The following is a 14,695-nucleotide window of genomic DNA, read 5'->3' on the forward strand; positions in this document are numbered from 1 at the left end:
GGAGGAGCTGGTGGACAAGGCCGGGGAGAGGACGGCCTGGAGCTCCCTAGTTGGGATGCTGCCCCCGCGACCCGGACCCGGATAAGCGGAGGAAGACGAGACGAGACGAGACAAACAGAATATTTACTAAGAAATCACAATGTAACCATAGACACATTACTTGGTATATATGTTGTGTGTGTGTGTGCTCGGAGTAGACCCGCTGCTCTTCCACAACGAGGAGCCAGTTGAGGTGGCTTGGGCATCTGATTACGATGCTTCACGGTGAGGTTCAAATTTGAATCTTATGTTTAAATCCTAGTATGTTCTGTAGATTTAAACATTAACTTCCTGTACATAAGCAACTCCTTTAATTGATCACAGATCAAACTTGTCCTTAAAATAAATTTTAATTACACAGAAGGTTGTAAAATGCATTTGGGACAGTAAAACTATGAAAATATAAGGAGAGCAAACACGAGACAAAATAACCATATCGTTGCACATTACCACTCCAGGAAAAAGTAAAAATGTGTGCGTTAAAGACACGAGTACTTCACTTAAACCTGTTTATATTTACCAGTTTACTGAGCTCTGGGGTTATTACGCCCTGATCATTCAGTTAAGCATGGAAAAACCTAAGCACAGAAGTAGCTAAACCAGCCTCATGTTCATAAATTAAAACAGCTTCTGGAAGTTTGTCGCGTTGTGTACACAGTACACAGATCAACACAGCTTTTCCAAACAACTGGAAACCGCAGCTTCCACTTACACACACCGTCTCAGGACCTGATAGAAGCTGGATAACCATCCACAGACAGTCTGTTGTTGGCAGGAAATCCAAGAGGAAACATAAATATGAAGCTAAAGCTAAACATTTGAGATGCAAAAAACCTCCACAATAGACCTAACGCAGCTAGAAGGACTCCTCAGCTGTCAATCATTTCTGACAGTTCCTGCAGCAGGTCATCCTCTCCCAGGGCTGGATCCACATCCTCCTCAATGTGATCATCAGTGAACTGGTTGATCAGCTCCTCAAAATCATCCACAGCAGAAGTGGAGGCGTTGGTGCTGGAGGTAGCACGGGGAGCTGCTGCGCTGGACCTTCTGAATTTGAGCTGAGTGGGGGTTTTCAGGACTGGGCTGAAACAGAACAACAAAAGTAGAATGTTTCTTAGAATTAAACAGGTTGCAGACTCATGAGCGTTTCAGAGATGGCCTTAAAAGAAACAGCGTGAAATCTTTGCTCACGATTCTGAGTTAATTTACTAATCCACACGATTTGCTCCTGCTGGCAGCATTATGTTGTCAGTAGAGGTAAACATCAGTCAGCCAACATCCAATAGCAGAAGAAAAACCAATATAAACCCTAACCCTTAAGTGGGAACAGTCATCTACAAATGAGCGAAACAGCTAGTGTTTCAGCGAAATGGCAGAATGACATTTATCCATCGGTCTTCGTCAGCTCTAGGAGCTGATGGGTTAGTTTAAACCGGCGTCCCTCGATGGGCAGTCCGGACCCGGCCCGCAAACCTCCACTTTCTGCCCTCAAGCAGCACTCCTTTTGCATTTATCGTGGCTGCGCTGTGTTGTGTATGTGTCAACTGCACAACGGAGAAACGGCTCAGCCTGCCTCTCTCACATCACCACTGATTAGACAAACAGGAAGTTTCTAATTACAGACCAATTTCTATTTTATCCCAAGTCTCCAAAACACTAGAAGCAATATTTCTTAAAATATGGTATGACTTTAATGTGCATCATGATATTGTTTGTGAACAGCAACATGGTTTTAGACGTGATCGGACTACTTCTCTGGTAATTGTTGATCTGGTGGAGAAAACATCTGATGCGGTTATTTATTCTTTATATTAATGATATATGTCTAGTTTCAAAAACACTACATTTAATATTATTTGCAGATGATACAAATGTTCTTAGTTTTGGGAAAGATTTATTAACCTTAATGGCCACAGGTGAGAAAGAATTAAATACATTAAAGTGTTGGTTTGATTTAAATAAATTTACTTAGAATACTTAATTACTACTCGTGCAATTTAAGTGGATACACATCTTAAAAGAAATAACACAGAAATTGATTGAGTGCGGGAAATAAAATTTCTTGGAGTAACCATAGAACTAAAGTTAAGTTGGAAATTGCGTCATAAGTAAGAACTAAAATGAAACAACTTTGTATTTCTTGAGCTGGGGTTGATGTACGGAATACATTAGATCAGGTGTTAACAGTGTTACAGTTCAAGGGTGTGTTTAAATCAAATGTGATTAAATATTATGAATCATGTCAATGAAAAAGTGTAGAAAGTGTTAAAGGTTATTTCATTTATGCAGCAAGAATGGGGACGTGAATACATTCTGATAAATTTAAAAAATGGTGTACCTGTATGCTACTCTTAACTTTTAGCTTGAGTTTTGTGTGGCTGGGGGTTGGATTATAAGCGTATGCTTCTGTCTGTACCCATTTTTGTTCTCTAAATTGTGTGTTTACTTGTAAAGCTACCATTAAAAATCTAATTATTGCACCAGCCGTTTGTTAAAAGTGTTCAAGTCTTCACTAAAACAAGCAGACTCACTGTGGCGTTTCCCCGATAAGTTGCTCCCGGTGTTACCCATACACAGACCTGCCAACCTTGTCTAAATGTTTTGAGTACCACATGAAGCGTTTTTTCATTGACTTTTGCAACTCTAACTTTCCACGCTGTGATGTCTCCCTTCACTGGCTGGAAACATCCTCTTGAAGAGTCCAAAGTTTCATGTATTTTAATATTGACCAGTAAAACTCAAAAGTTGCAGTTGATTTTTTCATAGAATTATTTCAATACTTAATTAATCAAAATAAATAAATAATTGATATGGTATATTGCAACAGGTAGTTCTGTTTTCAAGAAATTAACATTAAATTGGCCTGAAGCACATGTGCACACACCACCAGGGCTAACTTATACATTACCTGCAGCTCCCTGATGGCTCATGTTCTCATCAGAACTGCAGATTCAAATTCAATTTCAAAAATACTTTATTAATCCCAAAGGGAAAATGATTGCTGTAGTAGCTCAGAATAATAAGAATAATCAAGTCATCAAAGAGTTATTGTATATTACAATGGCTGTTGGCAGGAAGGATCTCCAGTGGCGGTCAGTGTTGCAGCGAAACTGAAGAAGCCTCTGACTGAAGACACTCTTCCGTTGTCGGACAGTCTTGTGAAGGGAATGCTCAGGGTTGTCCATAATTTTCTTGATTCTCTGGAGAATCCTCCTTTGCATTATCTCCTCCAGTGGTTCCACAGTCGTCCCCAGAACAGAACCAGCCTTTTTTATAAGGCTGTTGAGCCTTTTCAGGTCCCTGCTTCTGATGCTGCTACCCCAACAGACGATGGCTGAAGAGATTACACTCTCAACAACAGACTTGTAGAAGATCTGCAGCATCTTGCTACAGACACTGAAGGACCTAAGCGTCCTCAAGAAGTACAGTCTGCTCTGTCCCTTCTTGTAAACGGCTTGGCTGTTCTTTATCCAGTCCAGTCTGTTGTCCAGGTGAACTCCAAGGTATTTGTATTCCTCAACCACCTCCACTTCTTCTCCCATGATGGAAACAGTGTTTGACTCCACCCCGTTTCTTCTGAAGTCTAAAATCATCTCCTTTGTTTTGTTCACGTTCAAGGTCAGATGATTGTTTCCACACCATGCCACAAAGCGCTCCACCAGCTCTCTGTACTCAGCTTCCTGTCCATCTCTGATACACCCGACAACTGCAGAGTCATCTGAGTATTTCTGTAGATGACAGGTCTCTGATTTGTACTGGAAGTCTGAGGAGTACAGGGTGAAAAGGAATGGTGAGAGTACAGTCCCCTGTGGTGCTCCAATGTTACCGATCGCCTGGTTTGATGTGCAGTTCTTCAGCCTCACAAACTGTGGTCTGTTTGTCAGGTAGTCTTTAATCCAGGCGATAGTTGAGGCCCCCACCTGTGTCTTCTGGAGTTTCTGGCAAAGTACATCAGGCTGGATTGTGTTAAATGCACTGGAGAAATCAAAGAACATGACCCTCACAGTGCTGCCTGATTTGTCCAGATGACAGTGGGCTGGTTGAAGCAGCTGGATGATGGCATCTTCAACTCCAACTCCATGGCGATAAGCAAACTGCAGCGGGTCCTGATATGTCCTAGTTTGCTTATTCAGGTGGACCAACAGGAGTCTCTCCAGGACCTTCATGATGTGGGATGTCAGGGCAACCGGTCTGTAGTCGTCATTGACTGATGGGCGAGTTTTCTTTGGAACTGGAACAAGGCAGGATGTCTTCCACAGGACTGAAACCTTCTCCTGGGCCAGGCTGGGGTTGAAGAGGTGCTGCAGAATCCCACAGAGCTGCTCTGCACATGCCTTCAGTACCCTGGGGCTGACACCATCTGGACCTACAGCCTTGCTCCTGTTCAGTCTCTCCAGCTGCCTCTTCACCTGACTTCTAGAGACATATTGGTGGGAGGGGGAGTTAAATGGGGCAGCAGCATCTCCTGACTTGGTTGAAGACAGATTTTAGAACCAGAAGAGTCCATGACTGCGTTAGAGGTCAAAGGAGCTGGCGTGTGACAGGAAAATGTTAGATCAGAGGAGGATGGGATGTCTGATTGGCTGGGGACAGGCAAGGAGGATGCTGGGTTTGTTCCTGAACTGAACCTATTGAAGAACTTGTTCAGTTCATTGGCTGTGTCCAGGCTGCCATCTGTGCAATCCTTCCTCTGCTTGAAGGCTGTGATCTTCTTCATCCCTGACCAGACATCTCTGACATTGTTCCTCTGTAGTTTGTTCTCCAGCTTCTTCCTGTATGTCTCCTTGCTGTCTCTGATCTTGATCTTCAGTTGCTTCTGTATACTCCTCAATAATTCCCTGTCTCCCTCCTTGAAGGCTCTTTTTTTTCCTCATTTAGCAGATTCTTCAGTTCACTGGTGATCCAGGGTTAGTTATTAGCGAAGCATCCCACTGTTCTTGTGGGTATGATGTTGTCCGCACAGAAGTTTATATAGTCAGTGACACATCCAGTCATGGTATTGTTGTCCTCTTCATATCCTTGGCAGAAAGTCATTCAATCTGTGGTCTCAAAACAACTCTGCAGGGCTTCTTCAGCATCCTGTGACCATTTTCTCACAGTTCTTCTTGTCACAGGTTGCCTTTGAACAAGTGGTCTTCATTCTGAGCAGAGAAAAACAAGACTGTGATCTGATTGTCCCAGAGGAAGTCTTGTTTTGGACATGTATGCATTCTTTACATTTGCATAACACAAATCCAATGTCTTGTTTTCTCTGGTGGAGCAGCTGACAAACTGTTGAAATGTTGGAAGTGTAGCAGAGAGTGAGGCATGATTAAAATCACCAGATATAGCCACAAATGCATTGGGGCGCTGGGTTTGTAGCTTAGCGACAATGGAACTGATGGCATCACATGCATTTGGCTGAAGGTGGAATATAAACGGTTGCCAAGACTACACTGTTGAACTCTCTTGGCAAATAACATGGGCGACAACTTACTGCCAAGAGTTCAACATCTGGGCTGCAGAGACGACATTTCACTGAAACATGACCTGGATGGCACCATCTGTTGTTGACAAGCACTGCCACTCCACCTCCTTTTCTTTTCCCACTCCTCTTCAGATCTCTGTCTGCTCGTACAGTCAGGAATCCTGGCAGAGACAGGCTGGAATCGGGGATATGGTACTTCAGCCACGTCTCACTGAAACACATAACACTACACTGCCGATACTCTGGCTGAGTCCTTGAAAGGGCTTGGAGTTCATCCATCTTGTTGGCCAGTGATCTCACATTGCCCATTAGGATCGATGGAAGAGATGGTTTGAATTTCCTTTCTCTGTCTCCGTTTTGCTCCCGCTCTGCATCCACGCTTCTTGTGTTTTAGCTCATTCGGGATTTGCGGCTTCAGTTGAGGTATTATTTCAGCCTTCCCAATGTTAATCAACTGCTCCCGATTGTAAACCAGCTTGTTGCCAGGGTTACGCATCATAACAAATGCTCAAAAAGTGAAAAAATAGCAGTAAAAATCCTCCAAGCTTCACAGCACCAGAAACAGAAAAGTAAAATGTCCAAAAAATACAGTTTTTCTTGAGAAACTAGAAGAAAATATGTCCAAGAAAAGGCAAAACTTACATATAGTCAACAGAGCTACTCCAACATGCAGCCACCCAGAGCAGCGCAGTTCCGGAATATGAAGCTAAATGCATGGTGAGGTAGTTTAGGGGGTCACAAGCATGTCCACAGTTTTTAAATTGGATTTACATTCTGAATAAGTTGGCAAAATCTTTTATTTATTCTTTCTTCCTGTTTTACTTTCATTTATTAGTGTTATTTGTTTTGTACAAAGCTGAATTGGTTCCCTTTCTAGTTTCTAATGTAGAAAGGTTCATTCCAGCTCAACGTCCACATCCTGCATCTTTAATCTGCTCCAATTATAAAATGTTTTATTTCATGGGTGACCGACATAAACTCTTGAAATAAAAGCAGCTACTGTTTAAAGAGACAAATAAAACAGATAGGGGGTGCTCAATGCACGACAAAGCTGCCTAGTCAGCCCTTAATTATGATTAACTGGAAAAAATGCCATGTGAAAATTATTCAAGCTTTTAATCACAGCTTGCATTTCAAGTAAGGCGAAACCTTTGTTACTGCACGATTGTCGGTGGACTGATGAGGCTGGCGCACATGTTCTGCTGACTGCTACTAAAGTGGAAGACCACTGCCTAGCGTTTGGGAAAATCCGTCGGCCTGTTGTCTTAACCTGTAAAAAGAAAATGAAAGAACTGACACAAAAAAATTTTCAGAGATTGTCTCTGATCTCACCACTGCTGCACAGCGGCAGTGCTTGTCTAATTGATCTGATCTGGGTAAGCTAAATTCTTAATATAGTGTAACGTGAGGAAATATGGGTTTTCTGTGCCAAAGGTTGTATTTGGCCCAGCTGGGTCAGAGCTGGGTCGCTCAGAACTTTCACCCACAGATTAAGACCTGAACACCAGCGAGTCTGGGAGAAACCACAACATCTGAACACCTGCAGTGCCAGAAGATGGAGTTCTCATGAAAGCTAGTCATAATAAAAGAGTCTTACGCTTCCTTTGTTTATTAATACTAAATAATTATTTTACCATTTTACTCATTATAAATGTATTTTAATCAAATGAATCATTATTATGCTTTGGTTAATAATAATAACTATAATGAAGCAATGCTTAGTTAAATAATGTTTTAAAGATGTTTTAGTGGTGACCTTCACACTCGCTCACACAGGTCTACTCTCACAGTAAACGCCAAAACACATTTGCTCTGACGCACACGCTTGCTTTTGGGAAGAGAACTGGGTTTGGTAAGTTTCAGTTCATGATTCAGTTCGAGTTTGTCAACGAGAGAGAGCGGACGTGTTGAACACACACACGGGGAAGGGAGCCTGCGGCTCCTGCCCCCCCCCCCCCCCCACGCTATTCCTGTCAAGCCAGACAGAATAGCTGAATTGCAACTGCTAGCACAGACTCGTCCAGAGTCTTTAATTTCTGAGTAATTTAAACTTAAGAAAGAGCGTCTGCCAAACGCGTCATCAACGTGTATCGAGGTCAACTCTGGACCGGAGCGTCGGACACCTTCGTCTTCTGCCAGCCAAGGAGTTCCCTGGATGAACATCCTCCGGTGACGTCCGGATCTGAAAGGGGGTCCTCGTACGGTGAGGCAGTACACGACAGATAGCGTTTGATGCATCTTTTCTAATAAGAACTAAGTTTCATTCAAACCATCACTTTTGTCTCAGACACCTGTTTCTTCCTGAAGCAATCTTTGATACCTGCACACACGCATTCACATCACATCATTCTCAAATCTTAGCACATTCAACACAAGGTCTATTTGTGCAAGCTTAAAATATCAACTGTTAAAGATTGTCCAACAAGGTTGCCAATGTTGATTAATTTCCTATGATTGTCATTTCAAATCATTAGTTTAAATTAAGAATTAAAATTCTTAACTTTCAAACTTGTCTCTTCATTGAACTGAAACACAGACACACGGATACGATCATCAGTTTATCGATGAAAACAACCTTTGAGTCTTCTTAATTCTATAAAATTTGGTTATTAATTCATTAAAATTAATATCTCAAATTAATATGTAGAATGGTTCCTCTTTCATAAAAGAGCATAAACCATTACACTACAATAGTAAGGTTAGTGCAGCACATCAGACAGACTGGTGTTTGGCTCTTAGCAGCAGTTTATGAAAGTAGTCGAACAGCTGGGAAAATGCTCCTGCTGTCCAACAGCGTGTCTTAAAGGAACAGTAACACTCTTAAATCTTACTGATAATTTTCTAAACAAATCTGTTGGTTTACTATAGTTTTTTGAGACAAGTGACTGTCTAAACGTTGCATGAGCTACTATAAGTAAGTAAGTAAGTAAGTAAAAGTTTATTTATATAGCGCCTTTCACAGATATAACTCAACAGCGAGGTGTGTCTGAGCGGTCATCAGCTGATCTGGAGCCAAAGGAACCTTCAAACGCATCAGGGCCAGTAAGGAACGAGGAAGCTCTGATCAGGCAGGACTGCAGGCGTGAATCTGCCGCTATTAGCGCTCTTCATAGTTAACCGGTTAACTGGTTAATTGCTGTTAATGTAACAGGGTACAATTGTTTTTCCAGGTTAACTGCTTCAAATACTTCCACTGTGTTTGTTTGGGTGTAATATCTTAACTCATTCACTGCCAGCCGTTTCTGTGTCAGTAAAGCCCTTGGCTGCCAGCATTTCTCACTGTTTTTACTGTTTTTTAAGTCACCAAACGATGATGATGTTGTATGATGACGTCGATGCCAAAACTAAAGCCTGATTCATGCTTCTCCGTCTGCGTCAGTGCGGAGAAACGCAACGCCATTATCCGTCCTTGCGTGCCTGCCGGAGAGCTCCGCAAGGACGGACGGAGTCGAGCTCTCTTTTCTAAACACCCATCAGTCGAGACGGACAACGCAAGCTTGTGATTGTTCAGGACACCACTGTTGTTTACAGTGCCGCCATTGCGCCCTCAAAAACATAAAGAGAGCCGAGGATAACAAACGGCAGACACGGAGAAGCTTGAAGAATACCTCACGAAAAACTCTAAAAATATGAACGCTTAATTCCCCGTGACTGGATGAGTGAAAAGATGCGCAGCAAGCGTTTTATTTGTGGACGGAAATGACAGGAAACGTGGGTTTAGAGGCGGGGAGTGCATGAAGAGGTGGAGAAGAATGAGAGACAAATTTGTCCATGTTAAAAAGTCTCTTATACACAAAAAACACAATATAGACACACGATCTTGGACCGATACATGACAGGATACCACAGAACAGCGCTACGCCCTCTGTTGTTCTGCCGGACAATTGCTTTGCAACACTCTCCAGGAGACGGAGAAGTATGAGAGCAAAACGCTTCCGTCAATCCGTGCGTGTCTGTCCCTTGCGGAGCTGACGGAGAAGCATGAACCAGGCTTAACAAAACAAAGAGGAGACTCACCTCTTACATCAGGAAGAATCCACGCATTTCGAGCAGTGTTTCCCTTACATAGGCGTAGACGTGGCGGCCCGCCACGGCTGAAATCCCAGCGCCACGCCTACAAGATCCCAAGTTTTGATTTTTTTTTTGCGCCGTTTCCCAAAGAAGCAGCGGGAACTACTCTGTTGTTGCCTGTGATCACAGCCGGCAGGCAGCAAGGAGGTGGAGGCAGGGCAGGGTAGTTACAGTTAGGGATGAGCCGGATACATGTTTCAGGCGTATATCCGTTACGATAAAGCATTTTTGACGAATACGAGCATGAAACGAGTAAAACTCGTTAATATCTGTAATCGCGCTGAAGGAAAATCCTCATTGGGTAATTGACTGTCTTCACGCTCTGTGACAGGCCAGTCACATAGAGCGCCCGGTAGAGGTGTGAATCTTCACTTGTCTCCCGATTCAATTCGATTACAATTATTGGGTCAACGATTCAATTCGATTCGATATCCCGATGCATCACGATGCATCACAATTATTTCATATTGATTTGTTTTCATCGATAAATAGAAGATGTCAGATAATTACTTTTTTTTATTTTATCAAAAATAGAACTGACACAACCTGCCATCCCTGAAAAGCTCTCCATCCACAACAGGTTAGGACAAAACATTTTAAACATTTAAGAAGATTTAACTAAGTAAAACATCTGTTTCCTCGTTCAACACCACGCCTCAGGCTGAGAAAAACACGCTTTGCAAAAATTCACAAAATCTAAAAAAGTGCTGAAAACCTACAGGACACATAATGTAATAATAAAATCCATAATGGGTTCATATATGAGTGTTTAATGTCTCTGAGCAGCTCTAGAGTCCAATATTTATGCCGCAGTTGAAGGGTGTCAGAAATAACACCAAATGAAATGTTTGACTTAGTTTATTTTATTTGAACCCAGTGGTTCGTTTCTGAAATGTTGGAAACGAATCAAGTTCTGTTTAATGCAGAAAATAAAAAAACAGAAAACAAATTCTACACTTCCAATAATATTTAAGATGTGTGTTTTATTCTTTCTGATAATAACACCAGCAGAAGGCTGTGGGCTGGATTAGGATTAAATTACCCAGCTGATGGATCTCCTTCACTAATCAGCTAACTACAAACCTTTCCACTGACCTGTCCTGTGGGACCCTCATGTCCATGCTGTCTCTGGAGGAGCAGATAAGAGACAAGTCTCTTGTAACTTAAAATGAACCAAAGCTTCCTCCCAGTTTCTCTTTAAGCTGAATTTAACATCAGTTTATCTTCATGAAACAAAAGAATAAAGTGGAACAAGAACTTCTATCTTCTATTTCTCTCTCCTTTTAACTTCTCCGTGTCCCTAAATAAAAGAGACAGATGATCACGCTGCAGCCGCCGTCACTGACCCCGCCCCCTCCCCAAGACCGTATCTCCCTACATCACAACACTCGGTCTGACTGAGCGCTTCCAGGAGAAAAAATAATTAAATTATGAAAATAACGCGTGTTTGGAGCATCGGTTTGGAGGAGCGTCCTCCGATCCTCTCTCCTGTGTGAGCTCTCTCTCTCTCTCTCTCTCTCTCTCTCTCTCTCTCTCTCTCTAGATGTTTTTCCAGACGCCAAGAAAACTTAAATGCTAGCTGTTGGTGCTAGCCTCACTAGCAGTGGTAATGCGTTCCACAGCTTCGGTGCACAGACAGAGAAAGCCCTTTCTCCACGGCTTTTTAAACGTGCATTGGGAACAGCTAGGAGGAGCTTATCTTCAGACCTGAGAGCACGCGGCGGGTTGTAGTAATGGACAAGTTCACACAGATATGGAGGAGCTTGATGGTTCAAGGATTTGTAAGTCAGAAGCATAATTTTGAAGTTTATCCTGAACTGCACGGGCAACCAGTGGAGAGATTTCAGAATTGGAGAAATGTGTTGTCTTCTGTCAGCTCCAGTCAGCAACCTAGCTGCTGAATTCTGGACCAGCTGAAGTCTAGAAAGAGCTGCTTTACTGATGCCGTATAAGCAGGAGTTGGAGTAATCCAGCCTTGAGGTGATAAAAGTGTGGACCACCGATTTCAGAAGACGGACACTCAGGATGTGCTTTAGTTTCGAGATGCGTCTTAGTTGGTAAAAACATGATTTAACTGTGTTATTGACCTGGACATCCATCTTCAGAGCCTGGTCCATTTTTACTCCAAGGTTGGAGACTACAGAGGATACATTAGGTGAGAGATAGTTGAGGTCAGGTTGTTGAGTCGCCGTGGTACTGTTAGGACTGAAAACGATTAAGTCAGTTTTGGAGTCATTGAGATGGAGGAAGTTGTCAGCTAGCCATTGCTTGACCTCACGGATACAATCAGACAGAACTTTCGTTGATTGAGTTGGCTTAAATGAAAAGTAGATTTGACAGTCATCAGCGTAAAGATGGTATGAGACAGCGTGCTTTCTGAAAATGGCTCCTAAGGGCAGTACATAGAGGTTGAACAGTAACAGGCCAAGAATTGAACCTTGTGGGACACCCCAACGTAGAGGCTGTGACTCGGATGAACAGCCATCCAACATGACCCTAGCAGACCTGTTACAAAAGTATGACCTAAACCAATCCAGGGCTGTGCCTGAAATGCCAGCCCAAGTGTGAAGTCTTGTGATCAAAATGTCATGATCGATCGTGTCGAATGCTGCAGATAGATCCAAAAGTACCAGAACCACATGGAAACCTGAATCTAAAGCCAGAAAAATGTCATTAAACACCCGAACGTGAGCAGTTTCAGTATGAGGACTGCTGTAAAGACTCTGACACTAGTCAGTGACTTGATGCAACCTGCTGGGTTCCTTATATAGGAAACTTGTTACTGATTGGCTTAATGACCTGACCTGTATTGGAATGTTTACTGTGTGAAGGTCCTTGAGACGACTCTTGTTGTGATTTGGTGCTTTATAAATAAACTTGAATTGAATTGCTTAATCTCTGAGTGGTGTTGGAGCTGGTCATTCTGAGTGCTTTCATTCACAAACAGCATCACATCAGACGCCCATCCTGGCAGAACCGGCGGGGCAAACGGAACCCAGACCAGCAACGGGTCAGTTGGCCATGACGCTCCTGCTTGAGTCTGACTCCTAACTTGTCTAAAATAAAGGAGCGCCCGTGTAATTATTTAGTTCATTGTAAGGAGACAAGTGTTTTTTTTTGTATCGTGGCCTCCAGAATGTACTTATGAGCACGCAATCACAAGCAGCTGCGTTTTTGATGCCAGATGGTCTGAGTTTGATGGACATCTCAGCTGCCATCCCACTCTCGCTTTACTTTTATTTCATAAACGTAACGAGTGTGGGACTTTTGTTGTGCATTAGAATTATATATATATATATAAAAGAGCAGATGGAAGAAAAGCGTTATAATTTTAGAGCAGGGGCAAATGTTTGTGTGTGTGTGTTGTTCCGGTAAACCGGCTATTAACCGTTAAGGGGCACCAACAGCCGGTTAAAGACGTGCATCCCTGTACCCTTCTTGACGCAACAGCGGGACTTCCCACGTAAGGAAGGTCCACTCACCTGTGTCTTTACCCTCTAGCTTCAGCACTTTCTAGTTTTGAGTCTGACCCAAGTTAGAAAGTTTAAGTCCCTGCTCGTGTCTCGTTTTAAGGAGTTTTATTTATAAAAAGGGTTTTTGCTAGTTTTTCAGCTATAAAAATGCTAATAAAAACATCTAATTATACAAACAAGTGAAAGTGGAAAAATTTGAATATGGTGCAGAATTCCATTTATTTCAGTAATTCAACTAAACTGAGACCATTTAAAGGCTCAGGAACCCTTTGCAAGTGTTTTCTATTTGCTATTATACTTTTTAGTTGATTGGGGTCTTGTTTTATACAACACCGTGATATCTCTCGTCTCTCGTCTTCCTCCGCTTATCCGGGTCCGGGTCGCGGGGGCAGCATCCCAACTAGGGAGCTCCAGGCCGTCCTCTCCCCGGCCTTGTCCACCAGCTCCTCCGGCAGGACCCCAAGGCGTTCCCGGACCAGATTGGAGATGTAACTTCTCCAACGTGTCCTGGGTCGACCCGGGGGCCTTCTGCCGGCAGGACATGCCCGAAACACCTCCCCAGGGAGGCGTCCAGGAGGCATCCTGACCAGATGCCCAAACCACCTCAACTGGCTCCTTTCGATCCGGAGGAGCAGCGGTTCTACTCCGAGTCCCTCCCGAATGTCCGAGCTCCTCACCCTATCTCTAAGGCTGAGCCCGGCCACCCTACGGAGGAAACTCATTTCGGCCGCTTGTATCCGCGATCTCGTTCTTTCGGTCATTACCCAAAGCTCATGACCATAGGTGAGGATTGGGACGTAGATCGACCGGTAAATCGAGAGCCTGGCTTTCTGGCTCAGCTCCCTCTTCCCCACGACAGATCGGCTCAGTGTCCGCATCACTGCAGACGCCGAACCAATCCGCCTGTCGATCTCCCGATCCCTCCTACCCTCACTCGTGAACAAGACCCCGAGATACTTAAACTCCTCCACTTGAGGTAGGACCTCTCCCCCGACCCGGAGGTGGCAAGCCACCCTTTTCCGGTCGAGAACCATGGTCTCAGATTTGGAGGTGCTGATCCTCATCCCAGCCGCTTCACATTCGGCCGCGAACCTACCCAGCAAGAGCTGAAGGTCAGAGCTGGATGAAGCTAGGAGGACCACATCATCCGCAAAAAGCAGAGACGAGATTCTCCTGCCACCAAACTCGACACACTCCACACCACGGCTGCGTCTATAAATTCTGTCCATAAATGTGATGAACAGAACCGGTGACAAAGGGCAGCCCTGGCGGAGTCCAACCCTCACTGGGAACAGGTCCGACTTACTACCGGCTATGCGGACCAAACTCACGCTCCTCTGGTAAAGGGACTGAATGGCCCTTAACAGAAAGCCACCCACCCCATACTCCTGGAGCGTCCCCCACAGGGTGCCCCTGGGGACACGGTCATAAGCCTTCTCCAAATCCACAAAGCACATGTGGATTGGTTGGGCAAACTCCCATGCCCCCTACATCACCCTTGCAAGGGTATAGAGCTGGTCCACAGTTCCACGGCCAGGACGAAAACCACATTGCTCCTCCTCTATCTGAGATTCAACTATCGATCGGACCCTCCTCTCCAGTACCTTGGAGTAGACCTTTCCAGGGAGGCTGAGGAGTGTGATCC

General features: G+C 43.9%; 1 protein-coding gene across 1 annotated transcript in view; it reads right to left on the minus strand.

Annotated features, from left to right (window-relative positions):
• Nucleotides 1-370: 370 nt before the first annotated feature.
• zc3h11a (zinc finger CCCH-type containing 11A) overlaps nt 371-14,695 on the minus strand; it is an 84,096-nt gene continuing 69,771 nt past the window's right edge. Inside the window, exon 17 of the mRNA XM_070549107.1 lies at nt 371-1,122. Within this exon, the coding sequence (XP_070405208.1) occupies nt 909-1,122 (214 nt within the window). The 3' untranslated portion in view covers nt 371-908. The remainder of the gene's footprint in view (nt 1,123-14,695) is intronic.

Source organism: Nothobranchius furzeri, chromosome 3 (assembly GCF_043380555.1).
Source record: "Nothobranchius furzeri strain GRZ-AD chromosome 3, NfurGRZ-RIMD1, whole genome shotgun sequence".
In the NCBI taxonomy this organism is placed as follows: domain Eukaryota; kingdom Metazoa; phylum Chordata; class Actinopteri; order Cyprinodontiformes; family Nothobranchiidae; genus Nothobranchius; species Nothobranchius furzeri.